This window comes from Strigops habroptila, chromosome 8 (assembly GCF_004027225.2).
Source record: "Strigops habroptila isolate Jane chromosome 8, bStrHab1.2.pri, whole genome shotgun sequence".
In the NCBI taxonomy this organism is placed as follows: Eukaryota; Metazoa; Chordata; class Aves; order Psittaciformes; family Psittacidae; genus Strigops; species Strigops habroptila.
Genome location: NC_044284.2, coordinates 47,156,121 through 47,177,522, shown reverse-complemented (window position 1 = coordinate 47,177,522; position 21,402 = coordinate 47,156,121). Strand labels below are relative to the sequence as shown.

Genomic DNA, 21,402 nt, shown 5'->3' with positions numbered 1-21,402 from the left:
TTTTCCTTTTCTGCTAGCATGTCTGCAGGTGATCTCCCTGTGGAGTAGGAATATGAACTTGACAGTCCCAATAGATAATGTCACCACTGCACATAGTTCCCCTTCCACTGCCCTAACAGGGTAAAACCAAATCATTTTGACAGCATTCCCAACCACACTGCAGGGTTACTAGATACCACCTGCCACCACCTTCAAGTCATCTGCTAGAACATTAGGACAGGCAAAGAGTTTAGATCTGTTTATTCAGATACAAATTGAAAGCAGATGAATGGAGCACAGCCCCATTTCCTCTGCTGCCTCTTCCCCTAACTACAAGAGAGGAGAGAAGCAGGCAGAAAGCAGCAAATAATAATTTAGTGACAGAAGCATTGTGGTTCCCAGTTCAAACCTCTGCACTCGGATAACACAGGGACAGTTAGCATCAGTATACCAGTCACAGGAGAAACAGGTCATTTCTAGCCAGCCGCCACCAGCCTTGGGTAGTACAAAAGCATCAACTGACAGGTTCCATCCTAAATGTAGAAAACAAAGCCTTGTAAACAGGTTTGCAATCTGCAGCATGCATTAAGGAAACTACTTCAACAACTTCTGTTGCAGTTTGCATTAAGACAGCTCTCCTCCACTCTTTAACCTTTCTTCAAATTCTGTAAGGAAAAGGGCCCCAGGCAGAGCTATCATCTTAAAATAGCTAAAATTTCCAGTATAATGGGACGTTCTCAAGGCATTCTGTCTTTACTGCCCTCTTTGGGATGATTACTTGAAATGGATTTCTCTGGGTTAGCTCCTACAGTACCTTTGTGCATACTCTGCAGGGAGGTGGAGCTGGCAGAAGACAAAAAGAAAGGTACCGACACAGCTAGGAAGCCTACTTGACCTTCAGGCACCTCTTCTGATTTGGAAAGGGAATGTCTAACAGGAGTAGTTGGAGGAACTGCAACCCACCGAGGACACACTGAGGAATTCTATAGCTCACATTTTTGGTACCGACAGGATCAATTCCCTCGGGGTGCTGGCACAAGCAGGCACATGACTGGCGGGTCTCAGTTGTCCTGTTTTGCCTCTCCCAGCTGCGGACTGTTCTGTTTTTCCAGGACTATGGAATCCAGTTCTCTGCTTGAAGCAGCTTTTCTGAAGATACTTGCTGTAGAGATTAATCCATTGTAGAAGCACAATGTTTTATTGATGCACGGAGCACGAACACGCACATTTTCTATTCTCCTTCCATATTTAAACTGAGATTGAGGTGTTCCTCCCCAGCAGCATGGGTCTGCTCCACACTTTCCCAGACAGCCTTTTGCTTATTGAATTACCAGTCACTTGTAAATTCCCTCAACTTCCTTTTCGTAGCACGTGAGGAGGGGTACTAACTCTAGGAGGAAGTGCTGTGTACTGCAAAGCACGGACAGGAGTTGTACTGTAGGAAGCCTGGCCACCTGCACTCCCGGGGCTTCACAGCTGTGTTGTCTGTTCACTTGCGTTGCGAGCTGCAGTCCAAGTTGGCCAGTGAGAAGAGAAGCTGCTAAAGGAATTAACTCTACATTTCACCTGCTAAATGATGGGTGCCTCTATTTAAGCTTCAGAGGAGAGTCCCCATGTAAGGATTAATGATTTCTATGCCTCCCCCAGAAGGCCATCTGACCTGCTGTTGTAACAGATAAGTCTTTGAACTCCTAAGCACCACTGCATCCACTTCCAGCAACTGTTTTCTACTGAGAAGTTCTGACTCCAGACAGTAAGGCTGTGTCACTCACTTGATTCTTCATCCACGCTTCACTCAGAGGCTGCACAGAATGCCAGGATGAACAAGAGGTGGGGATGGCAGCAAGCACCTATGAAAACCGGTAGCCCCAGGCTCGAAGGAGCTTCCCTCCCCCCCCTTCTCCCCACACATAACACAAATTTGCAGAGTCAGTTTCCTATTTGTTTTCAAAGGGATAGAATTTCGAAGTCTTCATCTTCCGAGTCAAAAAACCTTTCCAATCTGTCAGCATCAGAAGAGTCTGCAAGAGAAAAAGAAAGCACTAACTCCATGAGATGCACTGCCTGCTCAGCACCAGTGAGATCAGCTGAAGAGCAGCAGAATTTTGAGTGTTAAGTGCCTGCAAGTTCCAAAAAATGTGACATACCTTAAATGAAGGCTCTGAGGAGGGATGAGAACATGTCAGTAGCACGGAAAAATGCACTGGAGAGAATTACATGGTGCACGGAAGATGCACCACATTTCAAAGATCCCAAAAGCAGCCCTGACGCAGTGCAAATCTGTGCTGTGACTGTTTCGTATAACCTTCCTGTGCAGCAGCTCTGTACTAGCAGGAGGCTGTTCTGCCTTAAGGGGCCCAAAACAGGAGAACTTGCCCAAGGCCTGGACTAACAGCCATGAAGATTTCTGGCCCAATTAAGTGATACGGGAACATTCCCTGCCCCCCCTGTATCAGAGACTTGTTTTCTGCTATAGATGCCTTTGATCCAACTACTGGGGAATGTAAATACACAACATACACTCTCTCAGAAGTAATTAGTATAGTCCATTTTGTGAGGAAAGAGAACGTATCTAATCCCTCCTGTCCACCCTTCCAACTCTATCGTGAGGAGAGGGCACATACCTATAGGGGAAGTATTTACTATAAGGGAAATTCAGGTGAGAATGTATGGGCAAGCTGGTGAAGTAAAGGAGAAACCTACTCAGGCTTCATGAAAGCACTCACTGGCAGAACAGCCAGCCAAAAGCTAAGCTGCAATAACTGATGGCTGGGGACAGAGAACTGCAAAGCTGAACACTCCCCCCAGACATTCTGTAACAAGCTTTAATCCCACAGAAGAGTGACCAAAGCCAGTGACACAAGGCATTTGCACAGATCGCAGTGCCCATGAGTGCTGCCAGCACAACTTCCAGAGGTGCTCCTCAGAGGAGTGGCCTCCTTCATTTAAACAACACAGCAGAGAACCCAAGTGGCAGGGGAAAATAAGGACAAGGAGATGGATAATCACGAAAGTACAGTTATTCCTTCTAGTGAGGGGTAGGACTGTTGAGAAACAGAATGGCCATAGCAGATGTGAGAGGCTCTACAAGGTAGGGAAGGGGGAAAAGGACAAGTAGCCCATTACAAAAACATTTTTAAGAGTAAGAAAGGCAGCAATTAGGGAGAATTTAGTACAGGTAAGGATCACTTGACAGTTGAAGGCAATCAAACATTCTGACAGAAAAGGACAGTGAGATAAGGCAGGCTTTTAAAGTTCATGCTAAGGACAGATAGCAAGGAAGCACAGGGTGCAGGCAAGTAACAGGACACAGTCCAATGCCTGGTGACAGGGTAGGTTTGTCTATGCATACTTACTGCTCTTGGCAGAAGCTGTCAATGGCTTTTTATCTCCTACAATGTTTGTGCACATTATTAACACGATAAGCAGAGCCTGACAGCCAAGATACTGCCCAGCGCTTTTGCGTTGGTAGTAATACATTCACAGGGAATGAGTAACTTACACTGGAACTAAGTTTGACCAGCCCTGTCTGACCATTTTCATTACCTAGAAACTCAGTTTTCAGCCTTTTCAATGGACCCTTTTGATTCCTCCAAGCACCCCTTTACAAATCATAAATTCACATTGCCATGATAGCTTATGAACTTGTTTTTAATTCCTCTCTGTCACCATCATCATTCACAGGCTCATCCTAAAAATCATCCTGAGACACCATGGGATCTGTGAAACACTAGTTGAAAGTGTTTCACAAAGAACAAGATCAGTTGACCGAAGAGCTCCAGGTGGAACAGGAACATACTAGAAGTCACCATGCAATTCCACACAATTTCCAGCAAATCAAAGGGACCACCTCACCCTTCGCTCTACCCCCCTGCATGGCCTCACCTGATGTGAGATTCAGGACATCAGGGTTGGAGAAATGCGATGGCTGGCGTTCAACCAGTTCAAACATTGGCAGCGCTCCTCTTACAAGGGACAGCTGTGGAGCAAGAGCAGAGCCATGAGAACCAACAACTCTGTACTCACGGTGCTCTGGGTCTTTAAGGGGTAACAACAATCTGTCGGGACTTCACTGCAGCTGCAAAAAATGTTTCTCAGATCTTTGACTTGCATCATCAACAGAATTTTAGAGCTATGCTTTTCTTGGTAGTTTAATAAACCAAATGGGATGATGCTACAGAGAACATGGCCTCTGTGCAGCAGTTTGGAAACAAGACAATAACCTATATTCCTTTGTTCCTTTCTTGGTGATATAAACACAAACCTTTCTGATTTGCTGGCACCAGTTGTTAAAGTCCTCCTCTGTGTTGCAGAAAAAGCCCTAAAAAAAAAAGAAAAACGAAAGAGGAGAATTTATTGTTACAACACTCAACTGCCTTTTAAACTGTGGCTTACATTGCCCCATTAAACTGAATGCTCCCCATATGCTTGATGTGACCTGACTGTTTAAATGCTGGAATCATCAGTGTAATGGGCTGCTCTGCTGCAGAAAGAAAACTGAGCAGAAACAATCCATGTGGAAACAAAGGGCAGTGTAAGGCATTGCAGGTTCAACAGGAAACAAGCCACACTGTATCATAATATGGATTCAGGAATGTATTTGGATCTGCCCACCAAAAGGCAGGAATCAAAGCCCAAACTAAGCTTGAGAGAAAGATACTGCTCCATGAGGAATGGCATGTAATTGCCATGCAAGGGGAACCTCCCTGTGCCAAAGTGCTTCCTGCTTGAGGAGCTGCTTTACCACTGTTTCTGAAACCCGCAGCAGCACTTGCTGAGAGCACAGCATGCCTGTAGAATACCCAACCCACCACCACTGCCTTTGCCAGTTCCCTGGGAAAGGGGATGGCTGCGGAACAGAGGGACCACAACACCGCTCCTTTGGGTGACTGGAAACAAAGAGGAGGAACGCACCACTGCGATGGAGGGGTCAAGCTCAGCAATGCTCATTCTGCAGGGAGGGTGCTGGCAGTGGAAGCTTTCATCAGGGAGACAGCCGCTGTCATTGGGCTCCACTGCAGGCTGCGTAGTGTGGGGATCCAGGTAAATGAGTTCCTCACCTGGACAGACAGGCAAGGAGACATTAATAGGAAGAACCATGACAGAAGCTGCTCTTCTGAGAAGCAAATGGAGATAGAAACAGGAAGAAAAGCAATGACAGAGCCAGCTCTCCTAAGACCACAGAGGAACCCATGTTCTAGGGACAACTTGCTTTCAGCCACTTTCCTAAATGATTCTCATCCAGGCAAAGAGCCAGTTGCCAGCAGAACCACAGTGGTTACTCCACAGCAACACCCTGGGATCAAGGCACAGGCACTATCTGGATACTGTTCCTTCACATGCTTTCCAGGGTCCTGTGTAAGCTCAAGCAGGCCCCAGATATCCAAAGCACAACCAGCTTGAGGTTTCGGGCAGAGATAGAAAATCAGAGGGAAGGAGGAGAGTAAAACGGTAACAGTTTGTAGAGTTTCAGGAAGTGGACAACTAAAGGACAGTTAAATCCAGCCAAGCCCCCAAAGGGAGGTCAGCCCTGCACGCAGGAAGAAGTCTTTATGCACACCTCTTTACAGACAGGATTTAGCATTACACAGTGGAACTTTATGGTTCGTACTATGGCCGCTGTTCAAAGCTACATCACTTGGGTCCTCACAAAGAGGTTCAGTCCACAGCAGCCTTCCACGCAGGAAAGAACCACCCTGCAGCATGCACAACAGACCAAGCAGGGGAGCTGTACCACTCCACAAGCACTTCTTCAGCTGGGGGGAGGTGCTTGGAAAGTCTTTGCAGTACTCTGGGCACTCACCTACATAGCCAATGAAGTAGTGAGCACTGTTGGGTTTCCCTCCGATCACTCCCAGCGACTGGGGCATCATGAAGCAGTGCTGGAAAAGCAATACAGAAAACACACAGCTGACAGACAGTGAAACAGCAGGTGGCAACAAAGGCAAACATCCAAAAATGCAGTGGGAAAGAAAGATGGGAACACTGAAAATCAGCAATTCTAGCAGCAGGAACAGCCATTTCTGGAGAGAAGCTCCATGAGGAAGGCTGCAACACAGGACCTTCGAGGAACACAGAAGCAGCTCAAAAAACACTTGTAACTACTGACAGGAACACACAGGTGCACCAAATGGAAGCAGCAGCACTACTCCAGGATTCGGTCTGGGCAAGTCCTGGCTCTGCTGCAGTCAGTGGCAAGATCCCCATGAGCTGTAATCAGGCAGCAATAGTGCCCTTGGGATGGAGCAATCACTCAGGAAACAGTTTAAATTCCTGATCCAGCTGTAGTATCCACGCACCTTAACTACTGAGTTAAGGGCAGGTAACCTCACATGAATTTGAAGCTCTCTTAACAGTGCAACTCAGAGCTTGCTAGCATTTGGATAGCAAGACAATGTGCACCCTGTCTTGTGCATGTGCTTTGCACACCCTAAATTCTGCAGCCTCCTGATACTCCAACCTACAACCATCTGCCAGCTTCTAGCCTCAGTCTGCAGGACAAGCTCAAGCATCAGAGCCACAGGAAGTTTGAAACACAACATTCATTAATGCTTAGGTTGTCACCAAGCACAGTACAATGGTGCTGAACTAATGCTCCACAAAGAGGGTCTGTGATTAAGTTGTGAAGCAAGATCCTCAAAAACAAAACAAACAAAACCCCAAAACTAAAGAAGCCCCAACCCCTCATTCCGCCCCTCTTCCCCAATTTTCCTAACTATAGCCTGCACAAACCCACACCCTGACCTCTGACAAGGATTGTTTCTAAGCATATTTTTCTTTTGCAAATAGGACAATTACTTTTGAGTATTTTTTGCCCCAAAACCAAATTCGAGAAATTACTTAATGCACAACAGGGTCCTTACGCATCAGAACACCAGGAATTGAGCTCCAGATCCCCTACCTTCAGTGTTTCGATATAGGCTTCATTGATCTCTGTGAGCCCAAGGCGGAGAGGTATCAGCAGCACCAATGGTTTCCACAGTGAGAGCCTATCTCTAACCCCCGCTTCCTCTGGGTACCCATTGTAGAGTACGTCTGACTCCACAGCAGGGCATGCTGCAGCTCCAGCACACGGGAAGTTGGACTGGCACAAACGCCCTACGGAAAGGGAACATGAGCAGAAAGCATCAGAAATAACCTCCATTTCTAGACCGTGAGTAATTCTATTCAAGCTCTGATCACCAATTGCTATTTACTGCACTTAAAACAAGGAAAAGCTTCAAGAGGTGCAGTGCTGGATCAGGTGATGTATGTGCTCCCTGCAGGGCTTCTGCTAGGGCTCAGCATCAAGATTACGCCAAGGCCTGTTGTACTTACAGCCACCATCTGGTGGGCTGTTTAAAAGCAAATTCTTCCAGCAGGTGAGCAGCTAAACAACAACCTGTGCCAACAAGGTTTAATGAGCTGATCGGGAGGTCAGGCCAGAGTCCTGAATTCAGGAAGTATGTAGGCAGGAAGAGAATATCTGGAGTGTTCAACTCCAGAGGAGTTTGTGGAGGGTATGAAGACAGTTTGAACCGCATGAGCAAAGCGTTATGGCTGAACACAGGAAATACTCACCTGTAATTAGCACTGTCACAAGACACAAGCACAGTGTCTGTCTAGAGTAGTTGTGATTTTCCTAAACTTCACTAAAGCCTTCACAATTTTATTGGGGATCCCTCAGAAGCTACTTTAGAGACATAAAGCAGGATGATCATTAAGCTCCACAATTTCAGCACAAGCTTTGCTCTAAGATATGGGGCAGCAGAACTCCTCAGGGCATACACATGACATCAGCGCTATGCATCCTCATTCTCCAGGCTTGACAAACACACAGGCAGGCTGTAATGCAACCAGATTATGTAAATTGTGGTACAGAAACATCATCAAGCCTACCTGTCTCACTGGCCAATTTCATTACTTGCTGGGGGTGTGAAGAAAAAACCCAGACCCCAAAGAAACCCACAGCACTTTTAATCATGAAGCCAAGGCAGTTAGGCAGAATGCCAGAGGCTCATTTAATTTATTCCTGGCCTAAGCTGACCGCCGGGACACTAGCAGGTAGGACACAATGTAAACACCTTCATCACCAGCCATCTCAGGAGGGCGTTTGCCCACTATGAAGAGCTTCAAACCCAGCTGAACAAGGAGAATGTTACACGCAAGGTTAGAAGGAATAGGACTTTGATCTAAAACCTCAGTATGAGAGAAAACTTGCACTGAAGAGTCTGCAGTTGCTATTTTGTCCCTCAAGGAGGGAGAAGGTGTATGTATCCATCTCTCATGCACAGAGTTACTGAAGGTCCTGAGAAAATTGAAAGTCATTATTCGTAGTGATTTATCCTGTTAAAGCAGTAAAGATCATGGGATTTTCTCTTGCAGTAGCCTGCCTGTTCTGATGATCTGAAATCATCTGCCACGCCAGGGCTGTTGCTGAATGGGGTGTCACTGCAGGTCTCTTCATCAGGCAAAGCAACTGCCAATTCTGCACTGTGATATTAACACATCCAACCCAAGTTTAAGCAGTAGAGAGCTCAGCACACACCAAATTCACCCTGCTGCTTTGGCAGGCTTTGCAGTGTTATGGTGCCACAGCACAGCAGAACCTGCCTAAAGCTTCCCAGCTGGATCCAAACCATTTACTGCAAACATATTGCAACAGATATGACACAACATCTCCCCTACTGCAGCTGCTGCTGGCAGGTACTGGCTTTACTGTCTTGGTTTCTCACCACCTTTGTGATGCACAGAATCTTCCAATGCCCAACACTAAGAGCCCCATTCTGATACAACAGACTCGACTCAGAAGGGATAAAGACGAATGTGGCAAAAGGCATTTCCTATGAACCTCAGGGTGGACAGTATTAGTGACCCAATTGAGCAGAGGTATGAAACAGCATCAACTTCTGAATGCTTCATTGTCAACAGATGTTTGGGCACAAGATATATAACACAACTACAGACATAGAACATATCAGACCCACTTAGACAGTAACTTTCAGGCCCTGAATGGGTACGTTATGATTCACAAGTTAGGAAAATAAACACCCCCTGCACATTACAAGCTGTATGGACACGTTACTTGAAGTGGTGTCAGTGCTGAACAGTCAGTGCCACACAGACAAGAGCTTGCAGCATACACAAGCCTAGAACTGAAGCATGCTGGCTGCAAGAAGTAGTGTTTTCAGGCTTAAGATGAAGATAAATCCAGTTTCTGTTTTCATGCTGACCTTTTTTAAGCCAAGGTCGACTGCACAGGACTCTATGTACCTAAGGCTAGACAGGCACTTCTTAATCAGACCCTGCATTTTTTGGCCTCTGAATTGAGACTACCTGATAAGCAATATGACTTCACAAAGTGACTGTCCTGCACTCTAGGGACAAATTGCCTGTTAATTTATTTTGGCTCCACAGCAGCTGAAGCCAGCCTAAACAATGCCTGCCCTTATCTTGCCTATAACCTTGCACCAGCTCCAGTCTCACTGGACTGTTCTAGATACCATTTCAGAACACTAACGCAGCAGAAAACACTGCATGGGTTTGTCCTGTGTAAGTGCACTGTCCCAAAAGTTAGTCCGCAGCAAGTGAGGAGAAGGCTTGTGTGGCCAGCACCATGTAGGACTGCAGCAACCAGCAATGCAGGCGTTCAGCTTCCATTACTGTGGCACTGCAACCTAGGAAGCATGCTAGGGATGAACACTGTACAGTTGCTCAGCCTCCAGAGCCTTCCTATTGTCAGGGTGCAATGAGAAAAAAAAGGGAGGGAAGGGGGCACGAAAGGAAACAACCAGTGATGACTCCTTAAAAGATGATGAAAGATGCACTACAGGGATAAACCCTCTTCTCTTCCCCTCCCCTGCCTCCACAATTTTTTTCATTTTTGTCTTCAGTGATCTGTTTCAGTTTTCTTACTCTGCCTAATAGCAAAAGCATTCCTACCCCGTTACATGAGAGAGAAAGCAGCCACTCGCTGTTTGCTACCTGTGGCCATGAACACGTTTGACACTACCTTCCAAGCAGCTCCCACCTAGCTGATCTGAAGGTCAGCAGACCTTCTCTGCAGATCCAGAGACCACAGTGCCAAGTAAGAGGCTTTGTCAGATGAAGCAAAAGTCAAAGGACTTCCTTGCCCTAGAACAGCAACTCTTGGATGGTTTTAGCATGCTTATGGCCATAGCTTTAAGACAGAACATGTACTTCATGCTTGTTGTGTTGTACTATTATCTGCTCTCCATTTTTATTTCTGTTTATTGCAGCTATTTTCAGCTTCTTGCTGCCAGAGAATATATCACATTCCACCTCCATGTGATACTTACGGATTTCTTCCATCACTACTGTGTTGTCCATGGCTATATGTACTGCCAGTGAACTCCATGTATCAAAAGCTGCAAGTTTTCTATAGGAAAATTAAAACAAAAAGTTAGCAAGGATTAGTTACAAGATAAAGATGGTGGTGTATCAGAGAGGAGAAACTGGATTAGGAGAGATTGGCTTTTATCAGTTATGCTGTAAAGTATGCTTTTATACGTGTATCAGAGCTGTACGCTTCACTGCCACTAGTTATTATGGCTAGAAGGATAAACAAGATTGCAAATGGGACTGTAAATGGGACCACACCTGGGAATTTGTCCCTCAACAGCTGACAAGTACAAGAGCCCTGATACAATCTCCAACTTGAATCCCGTAACTTCTGGCTACCAGAAAGTGAAACAGCATAGAAGTAAATAAATGAAAAAGAGGAATAACTTTGACTTTCCATACATATCTCCTGATCACCTACACCAGATCCTGAGCTAATTTGGCATACTGTCTGATCTGGGAAAGCTGCTTCTAGGCAATCCTAAACCTATTCCAGAGAATAGGTTAGGATTGCTCCTCTAATCAATGTGAAGGAAGAATAGCTACAGAAGGGAAAATGTTACTAAAGGCAGTCCATGCTCTAGCACCACTCTGATCCTCTGCCCGTCACCATGGAACCCAGGTAGCAATATTAATGCTTTCTTCTGCTAATGCATTAGTGATCTGATGGCTCACTGGAAGCTTTATGATAATGATGACACTGTTGTCAGGTCAGCAGAGGCAACTCGGGGGCTAGCAAAGATCCAAACAACAGCAATGATCATCTACTCTGACACTTGCTTTTGGTCTGCTGCAGAGTATTGTACTTGGTTCTAGCAGCAAGTACATTACTTGTGGGATGTGGAGAGACATTTCTGGGGGTTGTCTTCAACTTGAAATCTGTTTCCTCTCACATCCTGCCAGCATGTGAATGACAGAAGGGCTCCTTCCAAGTTCCTGCCCAAGCAGGTAAATAAGGTCAAGCAGGTTGCTTGTAGTTGCACTCCAGTCCATGGGAAGAAACCTGTAAGCTAGGAGGTTACAAACCAAATGGCCCCACTACGTGCTTCAAAAGGTATAAAGGAAAAACGCAGCACTTACTTGAGCACTTGTGCGACTGTGTTTGGTCCATACCACTGACCTATGGATTTTCCCTCTCCAACTCCCATCTGGGCTGCATCACAAGAAAAAAAAAAAACCAAACTAGCAAATAATGTCACCTACACTGTCTCCCTTCCTAATCAGTTTGTACTTAATGGGGAAGAAATCTCACTTAGAAACATTTTTGAGTCAGCAGAATCTAGCCTTTCATCTACCCTTTCACAGCATCACAGAACGGTTAGGGTTGCAAAGGGCCTTTCATAGGGTATCTTAGTGCAGATGAGAGAAAAAAAGCATATCCTGAAGGGCTGTAAAGCAAATCTTTTCCCCAAAATGCAGTAACACAGAAGTTCAAAAGGCAATATTACCTCAGAAGAAACAGGCAGTTTGATTACCAGACCACCCCTGTAATCTGAAGTTCTGTTCACTGAAGCCGTATGTGCCTTAATACCCTATAGGAAAAACTGGAACAGGCCACTTTATTTGCCAGGGAAGTTTATATGAAAGTGTGATCCTTCTTTAATCCACTTACTATTTCTGAGAGTTTCTTTGATCAGCAATCTTCTCATATGATAGGGTCCTAGGTAAGAACAGCAACCACATGCATTCCTCTCGCCTTAGCTAGCTATGGTATGGAAAGTGATGCTGAATATTACCTAAAGCAGTAGGCAAACCTGATGGCCTTAATAGAGTCAAGAAGAAAAGTGCATCATAATCCATAACAGTGGTTGTTTTACATCATGACAGAAAACAAGCAGCAGTGTCATGTACTACCTGACCCACTCACCAAGCTAGTAAAAGAAACAGTGATGTTCTAAACTCATGGGAAATCCAGAGCGAGTATCTTCACAATCTTCAGCACCCAGACTCTTACCTATCTGATGAATGGAGTAGTAGCTGTCTTTTTTGTCAATGAAGGCATTAAGAACATTGAAGTAATTATCCATCTGCCTCTTCCCTTTTATCCACCTCCAGTCTAAGACAGACAAGGGGATATATGAAACAAAACATGGTATTTATTAGCAATGAGAGGCTGCAAGCTACAATTCCCTGCGTATCAATCAACTGACCCAATTTTCATGACACTATCTTATTACTAGGTATCTAGGGCATCTCCAATACTAAAAAATTAATTTCAAAAGAAAAGTAAGCATTCTCACAGCTGGGATAAAGGAATATCACCCACAGGAAAGCAAATAAACAAAAATCAGAAAACAAAATTGTATTTCTACCCTACAAATGGGGAATAGGATTACAATTTCTCGATAGGCATGAGCTACGTATTCTGGGAAAAAACAAGTGTCCTCAATACAAAAATCGTACCCCACAAATTCAAAAGCCATCAACGTCTGTCAAAAGTAAGCTCTTGTAGAGCTTCTTACAGATCAAACATGGGTCAAGCACAAGAACAGAAGCAGTCAAGAAGAGGAGATTACACTCGGTAAGCGAGGGCTCTGTGACAAACCTGAACTATAAAAAACAATCTATCTACTAAGTTGCTTTAAACTTCAGTTATATAAAAAACCTTTCAAGAAAAATCTATTATGTGCTTGTCTTCAGCAGATTTAACTAGCAGGTTACAGGGCTCTGCTTTGTTTCAAGGCTTGGACAACTATGTCTATCTATGTAGTTGTAGAGAGCAGGGAAACACCTGCTTCAGGGTTTCCAGAAGACTGTTCTCTCAACAGCCCTGAACTTGAGAAGGCTGAAGAAAAAGTTCCAGAGCCTTCAGCAGCTCCCAGCTGTGTCCTTGTTATCTGCTGTCCTTAAAAAGGACTGCACTGGTGGGAGCATGTGGCCCTGGAAGTCAGTACAGGCTGTGCACTGGTTTACCTCTTCCCAAATGCCTGCAGACCAAGGCCTGAGCAAAGATCATCTGGCCACACCGCAACATACAGCCCCAGCCAGTGTCAGATGTGGGACCAGTTCCTCCTGTAAATGAGGAGAGAAAATAAAAATGCAGTGAACAGTAAAACAGTGCAAAGAGGGAGAAGAAATGAAAGTATAGAGGGAAAAGAAATTAAAGCACTGGAAGTCTGCACCTGGGTAGCAGGTTCACCCAGAAATCAGGCAGGGGATAAGGACTATCTTAGCTCACATACCCAAGGCTGAAGAGAAGAATGTAGTTATCGAGTAACTTAATGGCATCCCTTAAAACCAACCAACCAGAATCCTCTAATATGAACTGAAAGGGGAAAAAAAAACAACTTCAAAGGGAAATCAAAGCAACTCAACTAGAGAGATTAATTCCTCGGGAGCACAACAGCCCTTGAACATAGTTGCAGATTCCCAGCCCAATTCAGAGCACACTTCTACACCTAGGTGCTTGATACAGGCAACTTCTTGTAATCCTCATCTTGAGAAAGCAACTAAGCACGCAAAACAAATCAGTCCCAAGAATTCCCACATCATAAGCAGCTATGACTGGATGAGATTCCAAAGTGAACACCACAGGTCAAAGAAAAAAACCCCACCAGCCAAAAATCCCACCCTAGCAATAACTAAACCCCCCACATCCTACATAATTCTGGAGAACAAGCTGGATATTAGCTCACACTGGAAAGTCTGAGACAAAGGCCTCAAGGCTGGAAGCACTTCCCTAACAGAACTTCAAAAGGAAACTGCTGCTCCTCCACTGAAGCTTTGGCTATTATTACAAGCTTCACAGATAAAATGTTTACAGCGTGACCACAGCAAGTGAGCTGTCTTACAAGCACACAGTGAGCTGTGCCTTAGCACAGCTGGTAGAAGTAGCTTCTTTGTAATGTTGCTTTCTTCTTTCAATCCTATGCATCTACTCTGCAGGAAAAGCACAGGGAGAAAAGTCACCCAAGAGAACTATTAAATCAACTTCTGGATAGTCAGCAGCTATCTTGTATAATTTTGCCAGCAATTTATAACATTCAAAACATCCAAAATTGATAATGCTTTACAAAGTTAGCATTAGACATTTCCCTTCCCTCTGTGCTTGCCCACTTAAGTATTGTAAGCTCTTCAGAGGATAAGTGGGGAATAGTAAAAGGGATGACTGGGAGAAGAAAGACTGGAAAAGGTTTACTGTATGACATGCAAATCATATGTATACTGTAAACGGGAAATGACTCAGAAAATGGGACCTCTTTTTTGCCCCCCACCCTTTAATAACTCAAATAGAAACCTCAATCATGTTTGTGAGCCATAGTTAAACACATGGTAACCCTTCAACTTTGAACACATGTTTAATTATGGCTCACAAACGTGAACTTAAAGGGACTACACTGCATCAAAGATGTCTCATAACTTGTTAGGCAAAGGGTTTCCCAGTAGGGAAAGAATAGAACAAACCAGAAGGACCAGCTGCCAAGAAATATCTTTTCCAAATCTGAGCCATTTTCCCCACTGACAGTGGGGACACAGATGGGATGTAGAATCCCATTTACTTGCTTTTAGATCTCTTCTGATACACCTTCCACCCAGTACACAAAACCAAACCACAAAAGAGACCATGCAGAATATCTTAAGGAAAGAAGACTTCCACCTTCCATTTCACTGGGAAATGTTCCTTGTATCATTAAGTTCCTATGTGTAACAGCCACTTCAGGCATTTAACCTCCCCCAACAACAACAAAAAATCCACATATAGTCTAGAGCAGATGCACAAAGGCAGTAATTTCAGTATCTCATCTCTAGCTTTCATTATATTAACCCACTTCAAGCCTAAGACCATCATTAAATAATATTTCATATTAGATTTATGTAGGACCTAATAAACATGAGGTACAAAAAACATCCCATGTCGCTCAAAGAAAGGATGTTTCTAGGTAGGTTCCCCAAACTCATTCTTGTACCCTTTTTAAAATCACTGGCATCCTTTGTACCCAAGGACATGAGGAATTCTCATTATCAGATAAGCAAAAAGTCAATTTAATGAAGTGCATTTCAGATCCTTATAAATGGAAGTGCATTAATGTTACACTTGTGGCGACTGTTTTATTAGGTAGAGATATTGGATTATCACCATTTCCAGGGTGTTCTTAGACTTGCCCACAGTACATACCAATAGCAGGGAAGTTCTTTCTGTAGGTGAACCAAAGCCGAGAGGTCACATCCAACAGGATCTCTTCTTTCTCTGAAAAATTTTCAGCATTGGAAGGCATGCACGTGAAGGAAACGCCAAACACAGCTAAATCCATGTCCCACTCACCATCCCCCAAAACAACAGCATTCTACTTCTCACACAGTCTGCATGCCCAGAGACAAAAACTGGCTGAGAAACATTGCTGCTGTGCAGAACAAACATTATTTTTTTTCCCCAAAATAGCTGCAATCAATCCAAAGACATTATGGCCATAGGCAAATTATGGAGCAGTAAACCATCCCCTTGCCTCAACCATTCTGGCCTTATGACACAAGGCCCAATAACTTCTGTATGGTAACTTTCTGGACAAAAGCATTCCAGAGTCTGGCCATGGAGATGGCCAGACAGACAGAAACACAGTAGTTACAGTCTGCATGCTTTGCCAGCAAACAGACAGACTCTGCAGTGTGCTTACAGGTTTGCAGTCACCTTGCTGCTGAGAAAGCAAAGCCCAATATTCACAAAGTCCTCTAGAGCACGTCGCATCGTACATGCAAACTACCTGTAAAAACACTGTATTTCCGGCCAAGGATCCAAACAGGTTCTTTGGTCTCAGGGAAGTCTTCATATTCGAACCTGAGAGTGTCATAGGTAAGAGTAGCTAGAGAGAGAAAGAAGAAATTACACACTTTCCATGGCTTTTCCTTGTGTTTTAAAAGCCACACAAAACTAGAGAATCAGAAGTGCTGTGGCCCAGTAACTCACACACCCAGAGCACCTGGCTCTAGCTGGCAAGGAATGGTACGGCTCCACCTGCAACCACCACCTCTGGAAGGCAGAGAGAGCTGACACAAGCAGAAAAGCAGAGGGATTTCCACGTTAGGCCAGCTCCAGGCTCTACCCAGTGCAGAAAACATCTAGGACTTCAGCTGGCAGCTGCACTGTGTTTCCCAGAACATGCACCATCATATATGTCATCAGCAACGATATCAAGGTCCTCTTTTCAAGTGAGCAAAGTGATTAAAATTCTTCTTCCAGAGAATGTAATAAAAAGCACAGATCACACTAAAATGGGAACTAAGCCTCGCTCTGCGCATCAGTCCCTCCTCAAGCAGAAATGAATCCAGCAGAAGTCATCATCTGCCCTGAAAACAGCCTGCAGCTTGAAGAGCAGCACTACCTTTACAGATGTCACACTAAAATCTGAGGAACGCAGAGCTGTACTTGTTCACAGGCGACAGGCAAACCTTTTTGGACAGGTTTATTTTACTGGCTCTCTTCACAGCATGGCATCCATCAGTGCCTACATATGCATTCTCTTACATGACCATTACAGAACAACTCAGCAGCACAGGCTGCCCTTGGATCAGGGCAGCCTAAGCTTTCATGTAAAAAGCACAGGAAAAATAAATTAAAATGGAGAGTTGGATGATCTGTACTCTGCTAGATCTGCATTTGAAAATAAGGCCTGGCAACCTTGGAAAGGAGCTATCTCATTCTGTAGATGTCAATTCTTTAACAACCCACCTATAAAATTTAAAACAGAATAAAGCCAGACTGTTCTGTAACTGTTAAAGTGGTTATTGAAAATCCCTCTCATAGCAAATGCATTAAAATCTGTGATAACGTGATACGAGTTTAAAACACAACAACAGACTAAACAACTACAAGCTCCTCTCAGTCCCATTTTCTGTGAAAGCCACCACATGGTGCACACTTTGCCTTTTGCTTCCCAGGAGAGTCACCTGCTGATGTTCTCTGATCCTGCCTCCGTAGCAGACCTCACTCTTATCACACGTAGAAGCTGTTCATAGCCAAGCTTTCCTCCCAGTCATTCCCTTAGCTTTCCAAAGCATCATCTGGTGCACCACTGAATAACAACTTGGCTGATTTGCACCAAAGATAGCTCCAGGAAGCCACCACTTGGTTCTCCTCCGCCTTTCAGACATCTAGGATACTCCACATTGTGCTCGGGCAAACAAGCTACACAAGACATTTTGTCCTCCTGTAGGTGCCTCATCAGCCTCCTGCCCCTGGGGTATCCAACCTGAAATTCCAATTCCAAATGTCAAAGAAAATATGAGAGTAGCAGCAGCAAGACACCATCACTAAGACCAACTACTGTTTAAACAGGAACCCTGGCAACAGAGACTAAAATAGGCTCCCAAATCATATTTTGAATTAGACTCTGGCCCCAACCCTAGCCCAAAAGATTTAAAGCATGTTTCTAATAAAATGAGTGAAACAAGGGAGCTATGCAGGAACCATCAAGCTCCCCACCATCCCTCTTTCTCCTTCCTAGCAGCACTTCCTCACCTTCTCAAATGTCACACCCTCTGTGCTCCGCACGGCGCAGGTCCTTAGCAAGCACAGGATTTGCCAACTGGCAGCTTCACTGCAAAGATCTGCTGGAATGTTTCCTCTTCAATCAAGGCTAGGAAAGAAAGGGGGCAGCAGGCAGGAGGGATTCCCAGGCTGCTCCCTGGACTAGCTGCCTATTCAGGGAATGCAGCACATGCAAACTACAAGGGCCATGATGCTGCACGTTCAGGAGGAGGGTCCCAGACCTGAAGTGCTTCAGTTGAACGCCCAACATCTGGGCTCTGCACAAAGGTCCTGTATGTCCAGCTGTGCATCTGAAAGATGTGCTGAGACATTAGTTGTTTTCTGCCACCCTCTGAAAAGGGACAAGTGCTAAATGCAGGAGTTAAGGTTCCACCTTCACTGGGAGAAAATCCAGGGGATTGCTGCCAGTGAGTACCAACGACATTATAATGGGAGCAGTAAACTCCCCACAAGGCTTGAAGCCATCACCTCCTTTACAAGCATCTACTTTCATACACTGGCATTCTTTCAAAACTATCCATTGTGCTATTGCGCAGATGAGCTCAATACGAGCCAGTGGGACCCAAACAGTTCAGGCAGAGGTACAAAGATGCCACAGCTTCCACAGGAGCCCTTCTCTCCCACGTAGAGGTAAAGGGTCTGAAAATAAAGCTGGAAAATCACCAAGCAGAAATCCCACTTGAAAATGGTCCTTCAGAGCTGCAGAAGTCAGGTGAGATCAGCAAATTTCTCAGGCAGTACTCCAAAACTTCACCTTCAGGAAGCCCTCAATCTATTTTAAATACTGACCTCTGAGCATCCAGGACAGTGAAGCAGCAGCAGCCTCTGCAGAAAATCCAAGTGCACAACCAATACAATAGTTCAGCTTCTCTCTGTGCACAATGGACTTATTGTTAAAAAGCCAAGAACCCCATCCGTACAAAGCACACCCTTGGGAAGTTGGCCTTGCTCTCCAGGAGCCTTGGACATGCTGTGAATGATGGCTGGTTGTCTGGATCTCTGCCCCATGGCACACCTTCCACAGGGTCTGCTGAAGTGTCCCAGAACACCTTTTCATCCCACACCCTCCCTAGAAAGCCCCAGCAGAAAAGGCAAAGCCTTGTATGCACTACTACAGAAAACAACTATACTAAACAACTGAGGTAAAGGTATTCAAACTAAAACCACATTAAAGACCACAAAAAACTGTCTTGATACACAGAATTAGGGTAGAGGGTGAAATTTTGCCTCCCTTCTTATATTCTTAAGCTGCACAACGAAAAAGCTGAGCTAAAAACATTACCCCAACCTGTAATAAGCTCCCACATAACCAAACACTGAAGCGTGGCACTGGGCAGCAGACCATGACTGGTGATGTCAGTTTGCAAATGTGCTGAAGGCAAACTATGCCCTTGACAGCCAGTAACTTTATCTGCTTTACCAAAACCGTCTGGTTTTCTATCAACTCTTGGAAACCAGTAACAAGTCACAACTTTGATGACTCAGACAGAAACGTGGCAAGTGATTTTCCTTGTGCTATGCACAGCAAAACAGCTGATGCTCGCTCCAGCATCATCTTGGTTACAGTTTGCCTGCACAGCTCAGATGTTTTGTTGAAAAACTTTCTATACAAAATACTGAACCAGAGATTTGGAGCATCACACTGAAGGAAAACCAAGCTTTGCAAGACCTCCCTTCCCAAATAGCTTCCTGGGCTTCCCCACTCTCTAGAGAGGTATTACTATCCGGCACTGAAATGCTCCTCAGGCAGAGCCCGCAACGGCTTAGAGACATTTTCCCTTCAGCCTTCAATTAACACTGCCACAAAAGAATGAGAAACAGGGGGGATGATCATCTCCCTCAGCTAATAAAGGTGCATTACCCAAGGCAGGGTGGAGAGGAGGAATGCTACTGGATGCAGAGTATTTCAAAAGAGAGGTGAGAAGGTAAATTTATTGTGTTAGTGAAGCTCATTGCTAAAAAACACCTAGAAAACAGGTAACTGAAGAATAGCCCAAACCACTATTTCTGGCCTTTGCATAAGAAAAATTAAGTCCTTTCTTTCCCCTAAGACCTTTCAAACAAGACAAATCCTGATTATCTAAGCACTATGAGTTATTAAGAGACAGCCAGGGCAGAAAGTCATTCAACTGGAAAGTGGCACTTTGTTGGAGACCCAGAGCAAACAGTTGAAAGCCTGCCCATCAGGCCCCTGACAGTCTCAGAGGCGCAGCTGGATGCAAAGGGGCTTGAATTCTCATTGAGACCCAGCTCCTCTGTGCACATAGGAAATCCAGCCCTATTGTCTATTACAGCAAGGTTTTCCTTCCCTTGTAATGCTTACACAAAGGGAAACCAAACACATCTCCCAGCTCAGGTTGTGCAACTTCACTTGCTGGAACGTGTTTCTGTTCCCAGGCATGAGAGACCAGACATATCGACACGCAAGGACACACCAGGCAAAGCCGGGATGTTATCAGCCGGACTACACTGACAACAGCAGCACCAGTGCCAAAAGCAAGTCAAGACAGCAGACCGGAGAGCTACGGACTCCCTGTTGCACACACATGCTTCCCCAACATGGAGGTAGAGCCCACGCAGCAGTGGAGGACGTTTGCTATTATGGAACATCACTCATCTCCCAGCGGGTGGATGAAAGCTGTTACTAGCTAAGGCTAGGAAAGAAGCGAGTCCCAACACTTCTTTTTCTTCCCCTCCATATGAAAACCTCTACTGCAAAAGGCTTGGCTGGCATTCTTAGTGAGGGTGAGGAGCGGCTCAGTCTCCTTACCCCTCGCCGCAGTAGAAGGTGGCCACAGCCACCGCTTTCACCCTCTGGTTCGCTTCCCGGGCAGCCTCGTCCAGGCCGTGCCGCCAAACTATGTGGAAGAGGTCGGTACCTTTAGGAACGGCGGCAAAAGCCAGGCTGCTGAGGGCAGAAGGGATTCGCCTCTCTGCTGAGAGAGCTCCCTCTCGGCTCTGGCCAGCAGCGGCGGGAACGGAGCCATCGCTGGGCTGACCCGAGCCCCCGGCTTTCCCCACATCCCGCAGGGAAGCGGCCAGGCCCCTTCGGGTCTTGGGGACGCCGCTTCCAGGACCGTACCGCAGGGAAGCGATGACATCTCCCGCCACCAGCCAGGCAGGAGACGCACCTCCGAGCACCAGCGGAGGCCGCGGCGTTCCGTGCCGCTTGGGCCTAGGCCGCCCCGGGAAGCCGCAGGCCCCAACCGGCCGCGAAGCCGGGCCGCGGGCTCCTGGGGCAGAAGCAGACGCGCTCCCGGCACCGCAGCGCGGGAAGGGGCCGCCCCCGACACCCACCTGCGTCCATGGCGCCGGCCCCGGCGAGGGCTGCGGCCGCCGCTGTCCCCGCCGACACATACGCCCCGGCGCAGCCTTGCGCGGCTGCTGGCGCGAGCGCGGCGCCACCCAATGGGAGCGCCGCTCGCCGCCGGCGTCCGCGGCGGTTGGCTGCCGGCGGCGCTCGTCACGACTCAGTGCGCGGGGTGGCTTCCTGCGAGCGCTGGAGGCCGCCATTTTGCCGTACGGAGAGGCGGCGCGGCATGGGGAGAGGCGCCGTGTGGGCAGCGGAGCCGGGGCTAGGCGAAGGCGGCGTGACGCCG

General features: G+C 46.0%; 1 protein-coding gene across 4 annotated transcripts; it reads right to left on the bottom strand.

Annotated features, from left to right (window-relative positions):
• Positions 1-223: 223 nt before the first annotated feature.
• Positions 224-21,213, bottom strand: ATG4B (autophagy related 4B cysteine peptidase). 4 transcript variants are annotated; one of them, XR_003992902.1, is made up of 14 exons: positions 21,101-21,213; positions 16,020-16,118; positions 15,437-15,508; positions 13,234-13,332; positions 12,275-12,376; positions 11,401-11,473; positions 10,278-10,357; positions 6,881-7,077; positions 5,783-5,861; positions 4,894-5,039; positions 4,244-4,300; positions 3,865-3,958; positions 974-2,000; positions 224-512 (listed from the first exon to the last, which is right to left on the bottom strand). XR_003992902.1 is itself a non-coding variant. In XM_030496138.1 (13 exons), the coding sequence occupies exons 1-13, from the start codon at positions 21,108-21,110 to the stop codon at positions 1,927-1,929; spliced, it is 1,182 nt and encodes a 393-aa protein (XP_030351998.1). In that variant the 5' UTR covers positions 21,111-21,213; the 3' UTR covers positions 224-1,926. The 4 variants fall into 4 exon arrangements, 3 of the variants coding, with proteins under 3 accessions (XP_030351998.1, XP_030352000.1, XP_030351999.1); XM_030496138.1 differs by having other exon boundaries at positions 224-2,000; XM_030496140.1 differs by lacking the exon at positions 21,101-21,213 and adding an exon at positions 17,774-20,263 and having other exon boundaries at positions 224-2,000.
• Between the last annotated feature and the right edge of the window lie 189 nt (positions 21,214-21,402).